We start from the raw sequence: 20,000 nt of genomic DNA on the forward strand, positions 1-20,000 counted from the left end.
ATGACTCCCGAAGGATCGTGTAAAGTCATTAATGTGTTAAATGAGAAAAACATTGGATAAACATTACGAAAAAACAACACACAATTCATTACATGTAAACTTTTAAGCTTGCATTTATTATTGCGAAACTTGATGCTGAGATTAATTGGTTTTAAATTGGAATTAGTGTATGTATTTATAAAAATAGTTACTGATTCAGTTATTCATTCAACTGATTCATTCAAAGGGCTGTTTGTATCAGAAATTAAGCTGGTGATTCGTTATGAATGAGTCACTGAATCGTTGACTCACTCGATTCGTTCAAAACCACAGATTCATTCAGTAACAGAGTCATGACAGTTTTAATGTGGCTTTGTTTGGAACTGTTTTTGTTGTGCAAAATATACAATAATGTGTCTGAATATCACATTTGCATTGGTGCAGACATTCAGAAAACTGTAAACTGCTAAACGGCAACATGATATAAATATCAGCCAAAAACCCTCACATCTTGAATTTTAGGAGTATTTAACCAGTACTTTTAAAAGTACTGCATTACTCCATGAAAAGTAATTGTTACTTAGTGTTACTTTTTATAGAAAGTAATGAGTTCTTTTATTTTTGCGTTACAAGCAATGCATTACTTGAAAAAGTAATCTGATTTAACTCGCATTGCGTCTAATGCATTGATATTAATACATTTTAATAGGCTTTATCACGCTTTCAGTCGTCATGCATCATGTTCATCAGCAGCTGCACTTATGGGCCACCATACTTGGCTGAATGTCACTTCACTCACTCACTCACTCAGCAGCTGCACTTATATATAGTTGACAGGTTTGGTTAAATGTTCTTTCTTTTTTTTATTAATTGCATATTAAAAACACCACAAAAACATGTTAACATGATAAAAATCTTGATGTTTCACCACACTTTAACAGCATGTAATGCATTATGCACAGCTGCATTTTAATTGTAAACACGTTCCTTAATTTTTTGTGCAAAGAGAGTTAATTGCATGTGAAATCTTACAAGAATGTCATGCATATAAACCTGATGTCTACTCTATGATTAGTCCACTTTGGTGATCGCTGAGGGCTAATTATGGCTAATTGCTGTCTTTAAGTTTGTGTGAATCTCTTTTACTCACTTGGGCATGTTTTTGCTGGACTGTTAGTGTTGCTACATGCTAAGTGATGAGAGGAGCAATGGGTCTAACACATCCGTCAACGTTTTCTAACACCTGCCTGACAGTTTAGCAAGCATCAAGATGCACTTGGTTCACCATTTCTCACTCATACACTAGTGCAGTGACACTAAAGCGATACATTTGCACATGAGTGAAAGACTTTTCTCTGTCTGAAACTCCAGTACTGCCTTCTATTTTTAAAAGCCTCATCGTCCTGTGAGTGACAGAAGCCTGTGAGATTACACCGACAGATATTCGTGCTTCATTTATTGTAAAATATAGATTCAGTAAGCATAGGGAAAAAAAATTATTGTTTGAATAAATTAAGTTTTGATTTTAAAATCATGTGAAAGTTGTGTGGCGAATATTTCGTAGTGTTGTATGACAAATTAAAATCCATTTTGATTGCTATTATTTGTGTTTAAGTCTAATATATTCCACGTATCAGAATAAACTTGCATAGTTTAGTCAAAATGAACTTAATATTCATTTTTAATTCTAATTCAAAGTCTTAAATTAAAAATGAACCAATTCTCAGATTCTGAATTACAACAAAAAAAAGACACTATTTTTTTTCTCTCATAATAGTCATTTGATAAAATAGTGAGTAAAATACACTTTAATCTAAATACATTTAATAAATCGTTAAAAAAGCATTGTTTTTAGTTTTTTTTAAATGAAATCTATTCAATATATTATTAACATTACAACTTTATTTTAATAGCACTTATTTTTATGTTTTGTATTTATAATATGTTCCATAATAAACTTGCATTTTAGTCATTGTAAACCGATTAATCGTGATTAATCGCACCTAAAATTTATGTTTTTGTTGACATGATATATGTAGGCTGTGTGTACGGTTTATTATGTATGGTTAAATACACAAACATACTGTATATATTTAGAAAATATAAATAAATAAAATATTCTTTATTATTATATTTTGTTATAACTATATTTCTTAAATATATACATGCATTTGTTTGTATATATATATATATATATATGTGTGTGTGTGTGTGTGTATATACATAATAAATATACACAGTACACATTAATATATTATGAAAACAAAACTTTTATTTTGTATGAGATTAATCACGATTAATCATGTGACAGCACTGATATATATATATATATATATATATATATAGATTTAGATATAAATATATATATTATACTTCAACTCATGAATTGAAAAGGAACCAATCTTGGAAATTAAAATGCATAATCTGTAATTATTCATGCCAAAAATGTCAGTTTGATAAAATAATGGATTAATACTACACTATGTACTGCAGAAATAGTGAGGGTTGAACGGCATGCTATTCTGATCCCAGCTGTGAGTTTGGTGTGAACAGACTCTCTCTACACACTACAGATCCTCTGGTGGCTAATCATATTAGCACAATCCCACATCGCCTCTCTTCCAAACCAAACCGGGCAGCACGGTGTCTAAATCTGCTCCTGTTCCACTCAATGCTTACAGCAGAACGGCGCAGTGTCTCTGAACCGCTGAAGGAGCTTTCGGCGTGTTGTATTTTTAGCAGCAGTAATTTTATTCATTATCTCAGCGCGCTCCATTTTTGTGCTACTAACAATAGCATCTCTACAGCAGCCTTCCTCGTGCGCAACCTGCCAAACGTGCAGGAATTAAAATGCTAATTTGGTGCCATTAGCTTGACAGTGCATTCATTACCCATGACCACAGGTCTGGAGGTTATAATAACACAACGGACCCGATTGAAACCACACGGCTATTATGGAGCGCAGAAGTGAAGGGTAAAAGAAAGTCTGGGCGATTATGTTCTCCAAAATTTTAATTAGCTGTAAATGTGGTCCCTCTCAGGCCATCCAAAATGAGTGTTTTTCTCGGCGAAATATAGGTTTGCATCAGTGTCTCATCAATGGATGCTCTGCAGTGAATGGGTGCCGTCAGAATGAGAGCTGATAAAAACATCAAAATAATCCACATCACTCCAGTCCATCAGTTAACATCTGGAGAAGACAAAAGATAAAACAAATCCATAATTAAGACATTTTAAACTAAAATAATCCATAATAACACTTCCTCCAGTGAAAAACTGGTTTTGTCTGAACCAGGAGAGAAATCTGCACATACATAGACTCTATGTATTTTAGTTAAAAATGTCTTAATTTTTGATTTGTTTCATCTTTTGTCTTTTGTCCAGATGTTCACTGATGGACTGGAGTGATGTGGATTATTGTAATGTTTTTATCAGCTCTCATTCTGACGGCACCCATTCACTTTCAGAGCATGTGATGCAATGCTACATTTCTCCAAATCGGATTAAAAAACAAACTCATTTACATCTTGAATGATCTGAGGATGACTACATTGCTTTTTATTTTTGGGTGAACCATTATGTGCCATTTAATTTAATCACTCTTTATTTTATAAATACTGCAACATTACAGAACTTCGAGTGAGAGCCATTCAATATTTGTGTTTTTACAACATACACAAACATTTATACCTGCTAATGCCTTGTAGCTTGGGATTTGTCTGATTTCTTACAGGATAATCCTTTTAAACCCTCTCTTAATTCATGGTTGTTTAGCGTGCGCTCCTCAAACATGCTCTATTTTGCTGGTGAGAATAATTCAGTAGCTGATTTGAGACACAAAGACTTTTCTGTGTGAGTTGGGATTATTTTCTTTGGCTCTCAGTGAAGGCTTGTGTTATTTTGTTCTTCGTCTAACGCGTTGCTCTGAAGCAGGCTGTGATGGATGTCTGCTGTCGCTCTGCTGTGACACAAATGGAGCTGGAAGCCTCTTTAGATTTCAGATGTGAGTGTGATTTAAGTGTGCTGTTGATCAGGGCATCAATGAATGGATTGAGGAGGTGATTAGACTCTATGGTTCTCTGCTATAATTCTCTTACCGACTACTCCAGAGATTCAGCTTCCTTACTGTAAGAGACTGCAAGTCAATAAGGACTCTTGTCACCTCGACTCCTTGCAAACTCAAGTGATTGTAATTATGCTGACATATTATGTCTATTTAGGCCTTTAACTCCTCTTGCATTTAATAGTCTCTATTATTAGCCAATGCATAACACAAGCTAGTTTTCATAAAGTTTTATTCTGTGTAAACATGCATGAGGATAATATAAGCCAACATTTATATCATTGTAACTGGTTTTGGTTTTATGTTTTTATTTAGTTTCGTTTCTTGTTTGAGCAGTAATGAACATGAATGAAATGTTTTTAATATGCAATCAAATGCAATCATTTGCATTATTATTATTATCTGTGGATAAAATGTGTGTTTGTTTTTTTGCAGAACATGAAATCTGCTCTTTCCAGTAATACTTTGACAGTTGCCTGTAAAAATATAAAAACACCGTGAAAATATAATTCATATGACTGATGTGCTATTAGTCTTTTGAAGTCAGAAATGTGCTTTTATGGTGTGCATTTGTGCTTTTTTAGTTTTTAGGAAACATTGCATAAACAATCCATGGAAGGATATTATCGTTTCATTTTGGGGGTTTGAACTGTACATTAAATAATGTCAGACTTGTACCTTAAATTTGAGGTGAGAGACTTTGAATACTTTAAATGCAATCATTTTGAGATTTGATTTGATTTGCAATAGGAAAAACAATTCATGGTGGTCTTGCTGAGAAAAATGAATGTTGCACAATTGCTATTATTCACACGCTCTTCAAAATATCAATAGCCTCCTTTGACTCGCAGCAGCGGGAAACACAGTCTAAAAGTGTTTAATAGCGGTCTGCCCTCTCGGCCCTGGCCGCAGAGATCTCGGCCGTTTCCCCGCAGCAGGAAAGCACTGCGGCGTTGAATACGAGTCCCTGAGCGACACAGCCAGAGGTCACGGCCGCATGGATTCCAGAAAACAATCTTTGAGATGTGAATGGACTTTAAAGCGGTCATGCATTTTTATTATTACATTTTTTTTCCTGAAGGACCATTTATTGTGGCAAAACAGGAATAGTATGGTTCTCCGTGACTATTTTCTGTACTGTTTATGACCTTTGGAAATTGAGTTTTTGAAAAAAAAATTTTTAACCCTATATTTAGGATCGGTGTATTTGAACTGCATATAAAATGTCCATCCATTTGTGATGCATATTTGTCAGTAATGCATCAATGCAACCGGTAAGATTTCTGCACTGCAAAAAATAATTTAATAAATTAAAAACCTTGCATAGTTTATTAACTAATTCCATTGCATTTTTTGATTTTGACTTTTATTCCAAATGCATTCATTTAAATGGCTTAGAATTAACATAAATCTGTCCATTGTGAAGGAAAAATGTATTCAGCTGAAAATTATGATAATAGTTCAAATATGGCTATAGGTGTGGAACAAGCAATATTCAGTGTATTAAAATGCATGAGATTGAAACAGATTGAATTAATTGATGATACATGAATAAACCTGATTGAAACACACAAATATGATCTGTTTCATTTACTGTATGTTTGGCAGACACATGCAGTTTATTGTTTGGTAAAACAGTGTAATTCAAATGCATAGAAATTTTAAATGCAATTTAAACGCATAAATTTTCAGGTAGTACAATTGACTGTTTCATCACAAAATATCAAGGGAAAATTGATCGCTCATAATGTGGCCCCTCTAATATGAGCTAGCAAAGGTTCTAAACACCTATTTAGGTAAAAACAGCCTTGGACTATGAACATGACCTTGCTGTTTCACCATACAGCATGTTGGACAATGTTTTCCTCAATTATTATTGTCCTTTGTTTTGTTTCTAAAACATAAAGTTAAGTTTCTTGTTTGTTTCCTGCAGAATGGAGAGGCGTCCCTGTTCGAGGTGAACATCCGTTACGTTGGCGGTCTTCTCTCTGCGTACTACCTGACGGGAGCTGAGGTAAGAGTCAGTCTCATCTGTTCTTCTCGCTTCAGTTTGACTTGTTTTAATGTAATTAGTTGGAACAGGAGTTCATGTTTAATCATAAGAGTTACAGCGAGATCACGTATGCATGGTTCGTCTGAAACGGGCCAAGTTTTCAAACCTGAGGGCATCATATTGAAGTCGAAAGTAGTCATGAGTCAAACTAATGGAGATTGATTTTCCGTCAGAATTAGTCAGAGAGGAAGACAGATGCTGTGTGTTTTCTGAAGCCATCCATCTGTGTTTATAGATCTGTGTCAGATGTGAGCACACGTGTTACATCTACACATCGCATGAGTCGTTTCACTGAGATGCTCAATATAGACATATTTTTTTTGAGAGATGGGAGCATATACAGTAGTAGGAATACAATTGTGAAATGTGATATTCTCCATCATTTTTATTAGATTGACCAATATTTATTTTAGATCCAGTACTTTTGCCGATTATCTGTATGTTCAATAACCGATATGCTGAACCGATATTTATTTACTGTTTTACTTGTTGTTCTTTAATTTCATTTTCATATCACAAAAATAAAAACATATATATTTCTTTCTAATAAGAACAACTGAAGCAGCAGCAAAACTAATGCAAAAGGTGAAATAAATGGGGAAAAAATCGAGAACATGAATAATTGTGAAATAAAAGAACATCTGCAAGCATCTGCTAAATGTAAAAATGTCAAGGGAACTATCAACTTTGGTTTAAAATACTTTAAACTTTAAAATATATGTAAAACTGAGTCACTTTGAGTCACTTTGAGCTTTCTTCAGCTTTCTACTCATATAGTTATTGTATGTTTTACTCCAAACTGTTGCCAATATATAATTGAACTGCTGGCCAAAACCATAAAACCTTAACCATAAAACCAACTAAAACCTTCTCTAGAATTTACATCTTCCTGCAGTATTTTCATCTTGGATCGACTCTTTTTAAATAGTTTTAATGGTTTACATTAACATTTATTTTTATTTTTGTGGTAAATTGATATATTGAGTGTAACTTCAGCACATTTGAGCAGATTTTTTTTTTTTTACGTAGCATGACCAGACCAAATTTTTGTTCCATTTCATCTTTGTATCTCAATAAAACACAGCATTTTTATAACAACAAATGCAGCAGCAATAATATTAACAATAGGCAAAATAAATTGATGTTAATGTTCTCAAATGGAGTGATATAAAAGTGAATGGAGACTATCACCTTTGCATAGATATAGTCATTAGTTGAAAATATCTGTAAAAATATCGGTTACACCGATTATCAGTTAAACCGATTATCGGTTGATATGAAATTCTAAATCACTTTGCGCTTTCCTCAGCTGAACTGAATTAAATAGGGATCTTTTTTGGTTTACATTTACATTTATTCAAATTTTTGGAAATCTGACAGTTGCCTGTATAGACTATAACTTCAGTGCATTCGAGCAGATCGTTTGTATGCTATTCAACTGTTAGATTCATATCTAATGGATGTGGATGTAAAGAGAATCTGGTTGTGATGCTTCTGCTTTAGTCTTGCACTTTTTCTGTCTCCGTCTCTCACTATCGATGGAGTTTGTTGTCCACATCGCTGATAAATCTCTCAGGAGGGCACAGTAGTCTGCAGTGATCTATCCCTGCATTCATGTACGCTGGGAATCCATCATGCGTGTGTGTTCTGGATGTAGATTTATCTCATCCGTCTCCTTCCCTGAGTTTCCGGGGGGTTGCACCCCATGCAGATAAGGGCGGGTGATTGGAAAACCCACTTTTGCGAAACGGCCACGGTGGCGAGGCATGCGTAAATCACGCCGACAGCATGAGGTAGGAGCTTTCAGGGAAACAGCACACAGCAGGATTTACAGTTGCACAGCTCCATTTGTTCAAAGGAAAGAGTTGCTCTTGTTTTGATGACCGATAAAATCGTTTTCTCTCTCTGGGCTAAACATCATGACATAACCGTCGCTATCGTCTCAGTCATCAATGTTAGCTATTCTTGACTCTAAAACTATAAAATATTCAGTCAGCGAGACTTCTGTAATAATATACACATTCTATTAATGTTTTATATTTTGAATATCCAAAGCGTAACAATTTTTTTTTATCAGTATCGGTTATTGATGTATATCAAAAATATGTTAAATATAAATTGTTAAAACAACTAAAAATCAAGATTTAAAATGAAATAAAGACATGCATGATGGATTCCCATATATATATATTGTATTTTATGTATTTATTTTGTCAAGCTCTAAAGTATTTTATAGAGTAGAAATCTGTAGGTTAAAAAATCATTATTAAATATTATTTTAAAAAAAAAATCATATTTCATTTTTTAAATAAATTCATTTTATCATTATTATTTTTATTTTTTTTGTAGTGGTTTTTTATTTTTTTTATTTTTTTTATTATACATTTTTAGGATAGTTTTATTTTACATTATAATATTATAGAATTTTATTTTACAAGCCATTTATCAGTTGTCAGCCATAACATGCTTACATGATAACATGAACAATAATTATCAGCTTATTGGTATCAAGAACAGTTTTAAAATAATTGCATCCCTACTGTTAATAAATAAAAAATTATTACATATAAAATATATAATAAAAATAAAAATTGGTGCAGTAGCCATTGACACCCATCTGGCTCACATGAAGAATAAATTATTATTATTTTTTTAATTGTAATTTTGGGCAAACTGCACATGTTTGCCGGAAGTTACTCGCCCATGAGATAAACAGTCCATCCCTATAGTGGCAAACATTTTATTGTCATTATTTATTATAATAAAATGTAATGTTATCATTTTTAAATGTATTGTATTTTGTGAATAGATAAACCGTGCAATGCAGTGTAATGTTCTTCATATTAATGCCTCTTCATTATAGCGTTCATCACACACTCGGTTGCTCAGTAAAGGTGACCTAAATCGTGTTTTCTTCATATGCATGTACTTAACATCAAGCAAGACTCATTTGAAGGTTCACATCATATGTATCATGCATCTATATGACGGTAAAAACCAGGGAATCTATGCAAACTACTCAAAAACGACAGACTGGGTTGTAATTTTCCACTCTGTAAATTGTCCCATCACTGCATGGCTACTGATGGATGTCTTCTTCCACTTGCCCACAGAACATCAGTCAGCTGTATCGCCCTTATTAGTATGAAACTGAAGGGCGTTATATTACCTCTGCGCTTGTGCTAATTTACTGAAAGATCCCGCAGATGAAGCCAGGTGACCCGAAAGAAGTAAAACTGCCATTTTCATTGATGCACATCTATGTGTAATTGACCCAGAAGTGTAGAGCAGATTGTGTCGTTATAATTAGAAACTGGCATAGAACTAATGATCTACTGTATGTGTCTTTGCATGTTTACAGTATGTCAGTGTCCAGCACAAAATATTATTATTTTCTGATTAAGAAAAACTTATGCTTAAAGCAACATAAATGTTCAGAGAAAAAAATATATATATTGCAAGTAAGATGTTTGTTTATTTTTTTATTTTTATTTTTTTTTATGTTTACAAGTAAAGGAAAAAATTTGAGGATATTTTATAATAAAATACTATTTCAGTCTTCCTACTTAAAAAAAAAAAGTTTAATGTTACGTACTGTTAATTGTAAGACTTCATTAATTAATTTGTTAAAATAAAGTTTTTTCTTCATTTAAAAATCTACATTGTAGAGAAAGATTTAAAACAAAAATGCAATACATTTTAAAAGAAATAATATTACAATATTAATACATGCAACTTACATAGTGTTACATAGTGTTAATTTAATATTACATGCTATTTTTATAACAATTTGTGAAATTTAATAGCAATTGTTGAGTGAAAATTATTTATTAAGTTGAGTTGCATGTATTAATATTGTCATATTGTACAATTATAATATATCTGTAATACAATGATTAAAATTTCAGCTTCATAAATTGAATAAAAACATAAATGATCATACTGAATTTTACACAGAGAGGTACATTGCCATCTTGTTCTGAAAAGGTTACATTTTATAATAATGATTTTCCCAACTTTGCAGGACGACTTGAATGCACTATGATGTTGCACCGGCTTCATCTTTTGATGATTTAGTTCTTCGATTCTAGCTCAACAGCATCCTCATCCATAAGCTATTTATTTGAGCGATTGTATAACTAAAGCCTGTCCTCTGCACCTGCAGTATCTTGAAATATTCTGCATATAACCATTACGGCAGTTACGTCAAAAGCCTACAGCCTATTTTTCTGAGGAATTACCTTAAGATCAAACCACTGCTGGCAGAAGGGTATGAGGTATTAGTCTTTACATAAATGTTTTCTCACTCGAGCTACAGCGATCATATCAAACCATTCAGGATGTCAGACTGACCTGAAGAAACATCATGCACGGTTCATCGAGCCGTGAATCAGCTGCTGCATTATTGATTCTGACACATAGCGTTTTCTTTCTTTCCCGCTGCGTTATTTATATTTCCTTGTTGGTATAACCGCATTATTTCCAACCTCCTGCCAGTTCAATCCAGAAAACCTGCCAGAAGGCATTTACAAAGACCTGCAGATCACATGCATGCGTATTTTTTTTCCTTACTATATTTTGCCAAATAATAATAAATTATGGTGTGGTTGTGTGCAGACACTGCCAACACATTAAAGTGAATTTTGCATCCGGTGACTGTTTTAAAAAATTTAGAATTTTGAGGAAAGTTACATTTTCACCAACATTCCAAAACCAACTGCAAGATTTTAGGTTTTAAACAGTAATTAAATGAATATTTAACAACTCTTTTTTTTTTTTTTTTGTGCTGCAGAACAGGGGTTTTACTGTTAAAATCAGGTTTAATATTCACAGACATAGGTCCATGTTGACATTTGATTAATTTTGACTCATTCATCCGAATTCCATGCCATTCTGTGTTATACAGTAAATTCCATTCCACAGTTGCCAAATTCATAGGGCCCTACATTTAAATAAAATTTTTGCGGGTTAATATTCCTTCAAGCTATAAGGTATGAGATGTTGTGCTGGATTTTAATCAGGGCTAATGGGTGTTGTCATCTTCTTTATCCTTATGCATTTGAAGGATGCAAATTTCAGGTGCACGGAGAGTCAGAAGCAATCCAGAATGGACTTCCACTGCCCATCTCTCATTATGGCAAAGACGTTCATGAGACTTTCGATTGCCTCTGCAGAAAATGCTGTTTATGGGCTAAAGGCCATTGCTTTAAACAATGAGAGCGCTATCGATCCCAGAAGCCTCCGCTCTCTATCAATGCTTTCCCAGAGCCTTCTTTCTGCAGAAGCGAGTTTGATGTTGATTTGTGGGTCCGGGCCAAAGGTGAGGCGCTCGGTCACCACTGCCCATAAAACTCACGACAGACGCGGGATCCAGGAGTACGAGCTGCGTTTGTCCTCTACTGAACCTCCAGTCAGTTTTGTGGGACTGCTTTCTGAGCTTTCTGAGTCTCATTATAACCATCCTATATAGTATGCGAGGATTAAATTCACAGTTATTGAAAAAATATTCATGAAAACTTATTCTGCAGGACACAGATGGTATTCTAGATATATATTGGACAAATATTTGGATGCGTCTGTGGGTGTGCATTTTTTTTATATGAATTTAAATATTGTAAGACAATGCATCATCTGTCTAGAAAGGAAGAATGCATTGAATATAAATAACGCAGCAGCTGCGACACTTGTTCTGCTTTTTTTTTTGTATTCCCAGTAAAAAGAAAGCAGGTGTCGAGGCAACAGATGCCCAAATGTTGCTCATTCACATATGAGTCCAAACTTATAAAGAGATAAAAGCGTGGGACTGGGAAGGGTGGAAGAGGGTCAATTATTTTAGTTTTGTCATGCAGAGAGAGCGTGCTTTTCTTTATTTAGAAACACAGCAATCATGCTTTGAAGAACAACTTATTGCCAACTAGGGCCCAATCAACACACAGCGGTGATTCATTACTGAATGAATCCATGGTTTTGAGTGAATCAAGTGGCTCACTGATTCAGTGAATCATTTGACAGTCTCTTGCTTAGTTTCTGAATGAATCTGTTGAATGAATGATTCAATGACTCACTCATTAAGACTCGTTGCTGCCACCTACTGGAGATTTTAGTTTTTTATTCAGAACATAGTTTTATTTAAAAATTATAATAATTTTGTTATTTTTTTATGCAACGTTGAATCAAAACATTTATTTCTAAAGCTACTCAACGTCTTAATGTAATGATTAATGTTAAATAATCACTTTAAATGATCTTTTGACTGTTGTTAGATTGCATATTTTATCTCATCTTTTTGAATGAGCAGCCTGCAGTAGTAAAGCATATACTTTCAAAATAAGAGTCCTTGTGTATTTCGCGTTTGCCTATAAATGAAAGTCCTGCATTATGCATTATTTAATTTTTTTATTATTATTGGAATATTGTTTACACAAACTGTATCTGGGATTTAATTGAAGATAAACTCTAGAAGCATACGTAAGAACATTATTTAACACATTATTCATTACTAGTATCGGCAATAATGTGTTAATTATTCAGATTACTTTCTGGATTCTGCTAGTGATTTTGTTGCAAATATTTTCTTGTATCCCTTCAACAAAATACCTTTATTTATAAAAACTCATTATTTAATCAGTTAAATAGCATTTTTTTAATGCACTGGTGATTTTTTCAACTTAAGAGCACGTGCTCTATTGGAGAAAAAAGTAAATGTTAAGCAATGGTTTACTTTATGTACATAACTTGATCTGATGACAAGCTGAGATGTATATAGATGAGAAACAACACTTGCATATCTCAGTTCATCGTAAAAAATATCTTGCATATTATCTATTGCATATTAAGCTGAAACGTTCTCCAAACGTGCATCTAATGGTCATCAGAGATTCATATTTTCTTGTGTCCCATTTCTTCAGATTAATGTGCATGTCCCTCAGGGATCCTGCATAAACTACAGCAGAAATTTCTCTCCCATTTACATTTAAGAATCTAATTGAGTGTGTTTATATATGTGTGTGTGTGTGTGCGTGCATGCGTGTGTGTGTGTGTTCCAACATGAAGCTGCAAGGACTATTAATTAAGCACATAAAAGCAGCGTTAATTGCGAGAGAGGTTACAAGGCCGGGACGCCACAATCAATTACATGCTTAATAATAAATAATATTGCACATTTGCTTTCCTCGAAATGACACTTAATTGCTTGCATCTTGCTTTTTCACTCTAAAGCGAGGCATGTCTGTTTGTGCAGGTGAATTAGTGCATTATTTTGAAGCTTTTAGCATCATGTATTTATTTAGTTTGTATGTGCACCGGTAAGATCAAACGGAGTTGGTGTTTAGTGTCATTAGCTAATGGTTTGTCCTTTAAAGGGACGGTGAGGATGTTTAGATCGGCTCCCAGAGGGTCCGGTGTCCAGGATAGATGGGCTGGTGCAGGATCTGTGCTGTAAATAGCTGTGGGTGACTCTAATGTATGGTTATGACGTGGTTTATGGTTGTGTTGGGTATTGGGCTTTGTGTTGAGGATGTCCCTCTGGCTGTTTGGAGCTTTAGCACTCTCTGATCGATAGACCTGAATAAATCTGTGCTAGGAAAATTAAAGACACCCTGGTGTTAATCAGTTCTGTGCACCCTAAAGTTGTTTAAATTTAGCTAATTCCTCATGAGATCCACAAAAAAAAAAAAAAAAAAAAAAGAAGTCAGGGTTAAATTAGAGAAAAGAGCAATTTTATATTTGGTTAAATATGGTGATTCTTTAGTGTACAGCAATATTTAAGTTAATTTATTCAATGCTATCAGTCTTATTTAAGTGTAATGTATATACTACTACTTTTGAATTAGCATTAAACATTTATTTCTCATGGTGCAACATTTTAGTTTTTTTTTTTTTTTTTTTTACTTTAATTTAAATTTTTCCGTCTAATATTATATATTTTTTTTATTTAAACTTTTTGTAAATTAATGGAAAAAAATTTAATATTTGTATTTAACAGTAAAAATACTGAATGTTAAGTAAAAATATAATACAATTATTTATGCAAAAAATTAAGCTTATATATCCTATTAATTGTAATTTTTCACAACATTATTAATAGCATTTATTTTTTATGCTGCAAAGTTTCAGATTTTTATTTATTTATTAATATTAAGGTTTTCATCTAATATTATATTTTGTTTTATTTAAGCTCTATGTAAATTAATGGAAATGTTTTTTATATTTTTAGTTAACAGTAAAAATACTGAATGTTAAGTAAAAATATAATAAAATTCTTAATGCAAAAAATTAAGCTTATATCCTATTAATTGTCATTTTTCACAACATTATTAAAATATTAAGCATTTATTTATCATGGTGCAACATTTCAGTTTTCTTTTATTTATTATTATTAATTTTAAGTTTTCTGTCTAGTATTATATTTCGTTTTATTTAAGCTTTATGTAAATTAATGGAAATGTTTTTAATATCTTTGTTAACAGTAAAAATACTGAATGTTAAGTAAGAATATAATAAAAATCTTCATGCAAAAATTAAGCTTATACTGTATATCCTATTAATTGTAATTTTTCACAACATTATTAATAGCATTTATTTTTTATACTGCAACATTTCAGATTCTTTTATTTATTAATTTTAAGGTTTTCATCTAATGTTATATTTTGTTTTATTTAAGCTTTATGTAAATTAATGAAAATGTTTTTAATATTTTTAGTTAACAGTAAAAATACTAAATGTTAAGTGAAAATATTAGAAAATTCTTAATGCAGAAAATAAGTTAATATATCCTATTAATTGTCATTTTTCACAACATTATTGATATATTATTTAAGAATTTATTTATCATGGTGCAACATGCGTTTTGTTTGTTTTTCATCTAAGATTATATTTGGGTTTTTTTATTTTACCTTTATTTAGTTAATTAAAAAGATTTCAATAATTTTATTTTGTCAACAAAAACTAAAACTAAATGTGTGAAAATAGTGAAAATATTATAAAATTCTTTTTTACAGTATTTATTCAGAAAGTATGCATATGTATCCTCTCAACTGTCATTATTGTCCTTTGCAACATTATTGCAACATTATTGCAACATTATTGACATATTATTTACCGTATATATTGCTCATTATTGATATATTGCTCATGAGCCGTTATACAATCTCGTCTATGCAGCGTCTGATCTTCGAGTTGGGAACAGAGTCTGTCTGTGACAGTCAGATGAACTTCATGCTGGATTGTGTTGCTGGAGGAAAATCGACGTCACATTGGTAAAGGTTAAATATGTGGAAGGGGGCTCCTGGTTGAACAGCAGTCTCATGGGATGTTTCATTGCTCTTTTAATGCTGGAAGGAAGGCAACTCCCTCTTGTTGTTCTGAAGCTCTTTTCTGACCCCTGCGGTTTCATCGTCTGAGGCTTTCTCAGGGATCACAGCAACTGTAATTGAAAGAGTGTTGCTCAATGAAATCAACTTCTGCACCATTTTTCCTGTAGTTAAAGTGAGCTGGCTTTGATGTGCTGAGTCCCGCAGGGGAAGGAAAACCAGTGTTATCTTCCATCATAGAAATCAATGAGTCTCTGACAGCTGTGTGTGATTTCTTTTAGAAGTAATATTGCACTTTGTCTTTCCTATCTCCTGGACAACAACCGAGAAATATTAAGCCGTCTGTGGCTCTGGCCATGCATTATGTAAAGAGTAACCTATCATGTGCTTTATTTGTTCTGTCTCATCCTATAATGATATATGTGGGAATGTTGCAGGTGGATTTCCAGGATGCATTTTTATGTTTATTGACATTTTTATAGAATACATTTCTCATTTATTTATCATAATTTGGCGTCATTTCATGCAACAAGAGCAGAATTAATTTGTGCATTTGTAATGCAATTCTTACATAGATTGTCACATGCAATTTGCATAAAAAATTGATTTTCTGTTCATCTGTTTTTGTTAAATCTCTAAGGTTTAAACAGTTTACCCAAAAATGAAAATTTGCTGCAAATTTCCTCTCACTCAGGCCATCCGAGATATAGATGAGTTTGTTTCGTCATCAGATTTGGAGAAATTTAGCAATGCATCACTTGCTCATCAATGGATGCTCCAGAGTGAATGGGTGCCGTCAGAATGAGAGTCCAAACAGCTGATAAAAACAAGGGCCATTGGCGTGCTCAACTCTTCATCAGTGATGTTTTCGTGGCTTGGATACTTCAAGTCAGTCAAATCAGTCCTCAGGTTCTAAAGTAATTATAATATTGATTCATAATTGTGCATGTTTTATGACCAAGATTTATGAAAACGCTGTTGAAGTCTGCCAGCTGAACGCCAAAATGTGTCTATAGCTCATCCGAAACAGATCATCTGTGGGACCATTTGTCTGCCAGGATTGGTTGATTACATCAGCTCAGCCAATATTGAGGTGTTTGCAACATGTATTTGTCTTTCTCTAACTAAATTATCTGAAGAAAACATCTCATAAGCCACATCTGAGCCCATAAGAGACCAGTGTGTTTTCTCAAAACTCAATGCCAAGGTGACTTTAATGTGTTGAATATTCATTTCATTTGAGGTAAGCCTTGCTAAACCTTGCTAAATGTCAAATTTCAACAACCTTTATCATGAAATGAATGTCTATTGTCGCCATCTGAGCTTGAAAAAACAAAAACCAAACACATAATAATAATAGTGTTAAATGAGGAATGCATCATAGTTGGGAAACAACACAACGAAGCACCAATGCTGCATTTATGTGCGTAAAAATACATTAAATACAGTAAAACTGAGATATATTTTTACCATTTAAAATAACTATATTCTATGTGAATATGTTGTAAACTATAATTTATTTCATGTGATGCGCAGCTGTATTTTCAGCCTCATACTTCAGCTCCAGTCTTCAGTGTCACGTGATCTTCAGAAATCATGAAAATATACTAAATGAAGAAACATTCTTATCATCGATGTTAAAAACCGTTGTGCTGCTTCACATCTTTCTGGAAGCCGTGATAAATATTTAAATGTAAGTTCACCCAAAAATGAAAATTAGCCATGTTTTACTCACCCTCAAAGCATCCTAGGTGCATATGACTTTCTTCTTTCAGACAAATCCAATGGGAGTTATATTAAAAATTATCCTTGTTCTTTCAAGTGCCAGAATCCTTTATATGGATGCATGCACTTTATTTGACTACTTTTGGACTGTCGAGAAAAAAAAGTAATAAAAACGCCTACTCCCAATCTAACGCTTGAAAGAACAAGGTAGTCAAATAAAGGTAGTCGAATTACCCTCTTGTAGTTCCCTTAAACACTGTTTGCATTGCTCATCATGCGTCTTCCTCATGCGTTTCAATCCAGCTAAGCGTGATAACACTTTTGGGGTTACATTTTTTCAGTTTAATTAACTATTGCAGTTTTTTTGCTGTGAATTTCTGTGTGATATAAGAGTTTGGTCATGCTGTCCGCTCTTACCGTACTGCATCAGAGCATTTACTTGGCTTGCTGTCTGCTTCATTCTTCAACTCTGTGAGGTGTTGTAACTTTGGAGAAGGGTGCCGCGAGTCGCCTTCTTTTGGCTCTCTCTCTGCAGCGAGTGTTTCTATTAGAAGGTCTGATAAGTTTTCCAACAGCGAGTAAACAAGACAGACCTCTGGGGCACAGGCCTGGAGAGACGATTAATTAGAGATTTCATAATAGCACACAGCGCTCTGGAAGACATTTAAGAGCCTGAGCTCTAATGGATGCAAAGCAAGATAATGACATCACATGTCCAGTTATCCTGTGTGTGTGTGTGTGTGTGTGTGTGTGTGAGAGAGAGAGAGAGAGAAATTACATTTAAGGGTCATTGTATAAATCTGAGTGATTTGTGTTGAGTAGATTAGGATGGATGTAAGTAAATGAATTCCCTGCTAAGCATTTTATTTGGTGAATCATTTTAATACACACACGCACATATATATATATATATATATATATATTTATACATTTATATAATAATTAAACATATATTCAAATAGTTAAAATAAAAATTATGATATATATATATATATATATATATATATATATATATATATATATATATATATATATATATATATATATCATAATTTTTATTTTAACTATTTGAATATATGTTTAATTATTATATAAATGTATAAATTAAAGGCTTTTACACAAAATACTGTAAATTAAATATACAAAAGAAGATTTAAAGATAGATAGATAGATAGATAGATAGATAGATAGATAGATAGATAGATAGATAGATAGATAGATAGATATTTTTACTCACAGTCAGGTGATGGGTAGTGGGTAGTTTTTATTGTTTAGTTTTTACAGAAAACTAAATGGATAGTTCACCCAAAAATAAAAAATTCTCTTATCAAGAAGATATTTTAATGATTGCTGGTAATCGCACAGTTGGTGGTTCCCATCGACTTTCACGTATGGAAAGTAGATACTATGGAAGTCAAACCGACAACTGTTTGATAACCAGCAATCTTCAAAATATCTTCTTCTATTCAACATAAGAAAGCAACTCTTATAGGTTTGGAACGACATTATGGTGAGTAAATGATGACCGAATGTTTATTTTTGGGTGAACTGTCCCTTTAAGTCAAATCACAGTTATTTGTATAGCACTTTTAACAATACAGATTTTTTTTTATCTTATTGTAAAATGTTACCATTAAAAGTGTGTCATTTTTTTTTTTTTTTTGCTATTTGGTTTTTGGCGCTGATGTTGCAGTTCAGTCTCACGTTTATTATGCTTTCAGACCCAAAGTGTGTTTCTGATAACCTGAACTGTCAGGAGACTCTGGAGTGAGCGTATAGTATGATCAATGCGGGTTTAACAGCCCTTCCTAACAAAATCAGTTGAATTCAGCTCTTGTTTTAGTCGTGGAGAGTGGAATGATCTGGACTGTGTCTCTCAGTGGACTATTTACCAATATGCAAACAGCACTATTTGCAATAAATGTCTGTTAGACAAGCTGAGATATGAGAAGCTACCGTCGGATCATCAGAATGGAAAACGAGGTAGAGTTGAGTATCATCATCATAGCAGTGGTATGAAAAGCCATGTTTCTGAATGACAGAACCTAATGATGCCATGTAGACAGAGAAGAGAAGTGGTCCGAGAACTGAGCCCTGAGGCACCCCAGTAGTTAATTAACTTATGAGATAAAAAGGCAAAAAATACAATTTACCACATATTTCTGAATTTGTATCTCATGATTATTGGTTGTTTGACGCAGCAATCACAGTGTGTTCAGCATCAGAATCAGACTGCAGCATTGAGACCTGCATCTCTCCGGGCGAGAGACTATCAAACGCATTATTCAGCTTCACCTGCAGGCCTTTGTGTGAGAACTGAATTCAGCAGAGCCATGAATAAGTCACCAGCCCATCGCTCTCCTGAACTCCTGCTGTGTTCTCGCTCCAGCTCGGAGCAGTGCTGGGAAAATCATCTGCTTCATCTGGAGCAGAACATGTACATGTACTTGGAATATGAAAAATTCCCTCCGCAAGCACTTAATTAAATCCTCAACGACCACCAACTGAGGCATCTTCTATAAATCATATTTTTTAAATTATTACAAATATATATTTTAATTGAATTATTATTATAAATTAAACATTATAAATAGTTATATTAGATTATATAACGTAATTAATTTTGCCTTGTACTTTAATAATGCTAATAATAATAAAAAAGTAATTTATAGATCAATAAAATAATATTACTATTGCACTTTTGAATAATATTAACTATCATGATGTTTAATTATTAATAATAAATTGTACATCAATTAATACAATTATTAATGTTGCATTATATTTTGAATAATAATAATTATTGTTATTTATAGATCAATAAATAAAAAATCCTTTTGTACTTTTGAATAACATTAATAATTATTAT

The 20,000-nt window shown here is 32.9% G+C and overlaps 1 protein-coding gene across 2 annotated transcripts in view; it reads left to right on the forward strand.

Annotated features, from left to right (window-relative positions):
* Nucleotides 1–20,000, forward strand: part of LOC127975424 (mannosyl-oligosaccharide 1,2-alpha-mannosidase IA) — a 150,087-nt gene that overhangs the window by 104,817 nt on the left and 25,270 nt on the right. For both annotated transcript variants that reach the window (XM_052579469.1, XM_052579470.1), the window contains exon 4: nucleotides 5,976–6,056. In XM_052579469.1, coding sequence (XP_052435429.1) covers nucleotides 5,976–6,056 — 81 coding nt within the window. The remainder of the gene's footprint in view (nucleotides 1–5,975; nucleotides 6,057–20,000) is intronic.

Source organism: Carassius gibelio, chromosome B16 (assembly GCF_023724105.1).
Source record: "Carassius gibelio isolate Cgi1373 ecotype wild population from Czech Republic chromosome B16, carGib1.2-hapl.c, whole genome shotgun sequence".
NCBI lineage: Eukaryota > Metazoa > Chordata > Actinopteri > Cypriniformes > Cyprinidae > Carassius > Carassius gibelio.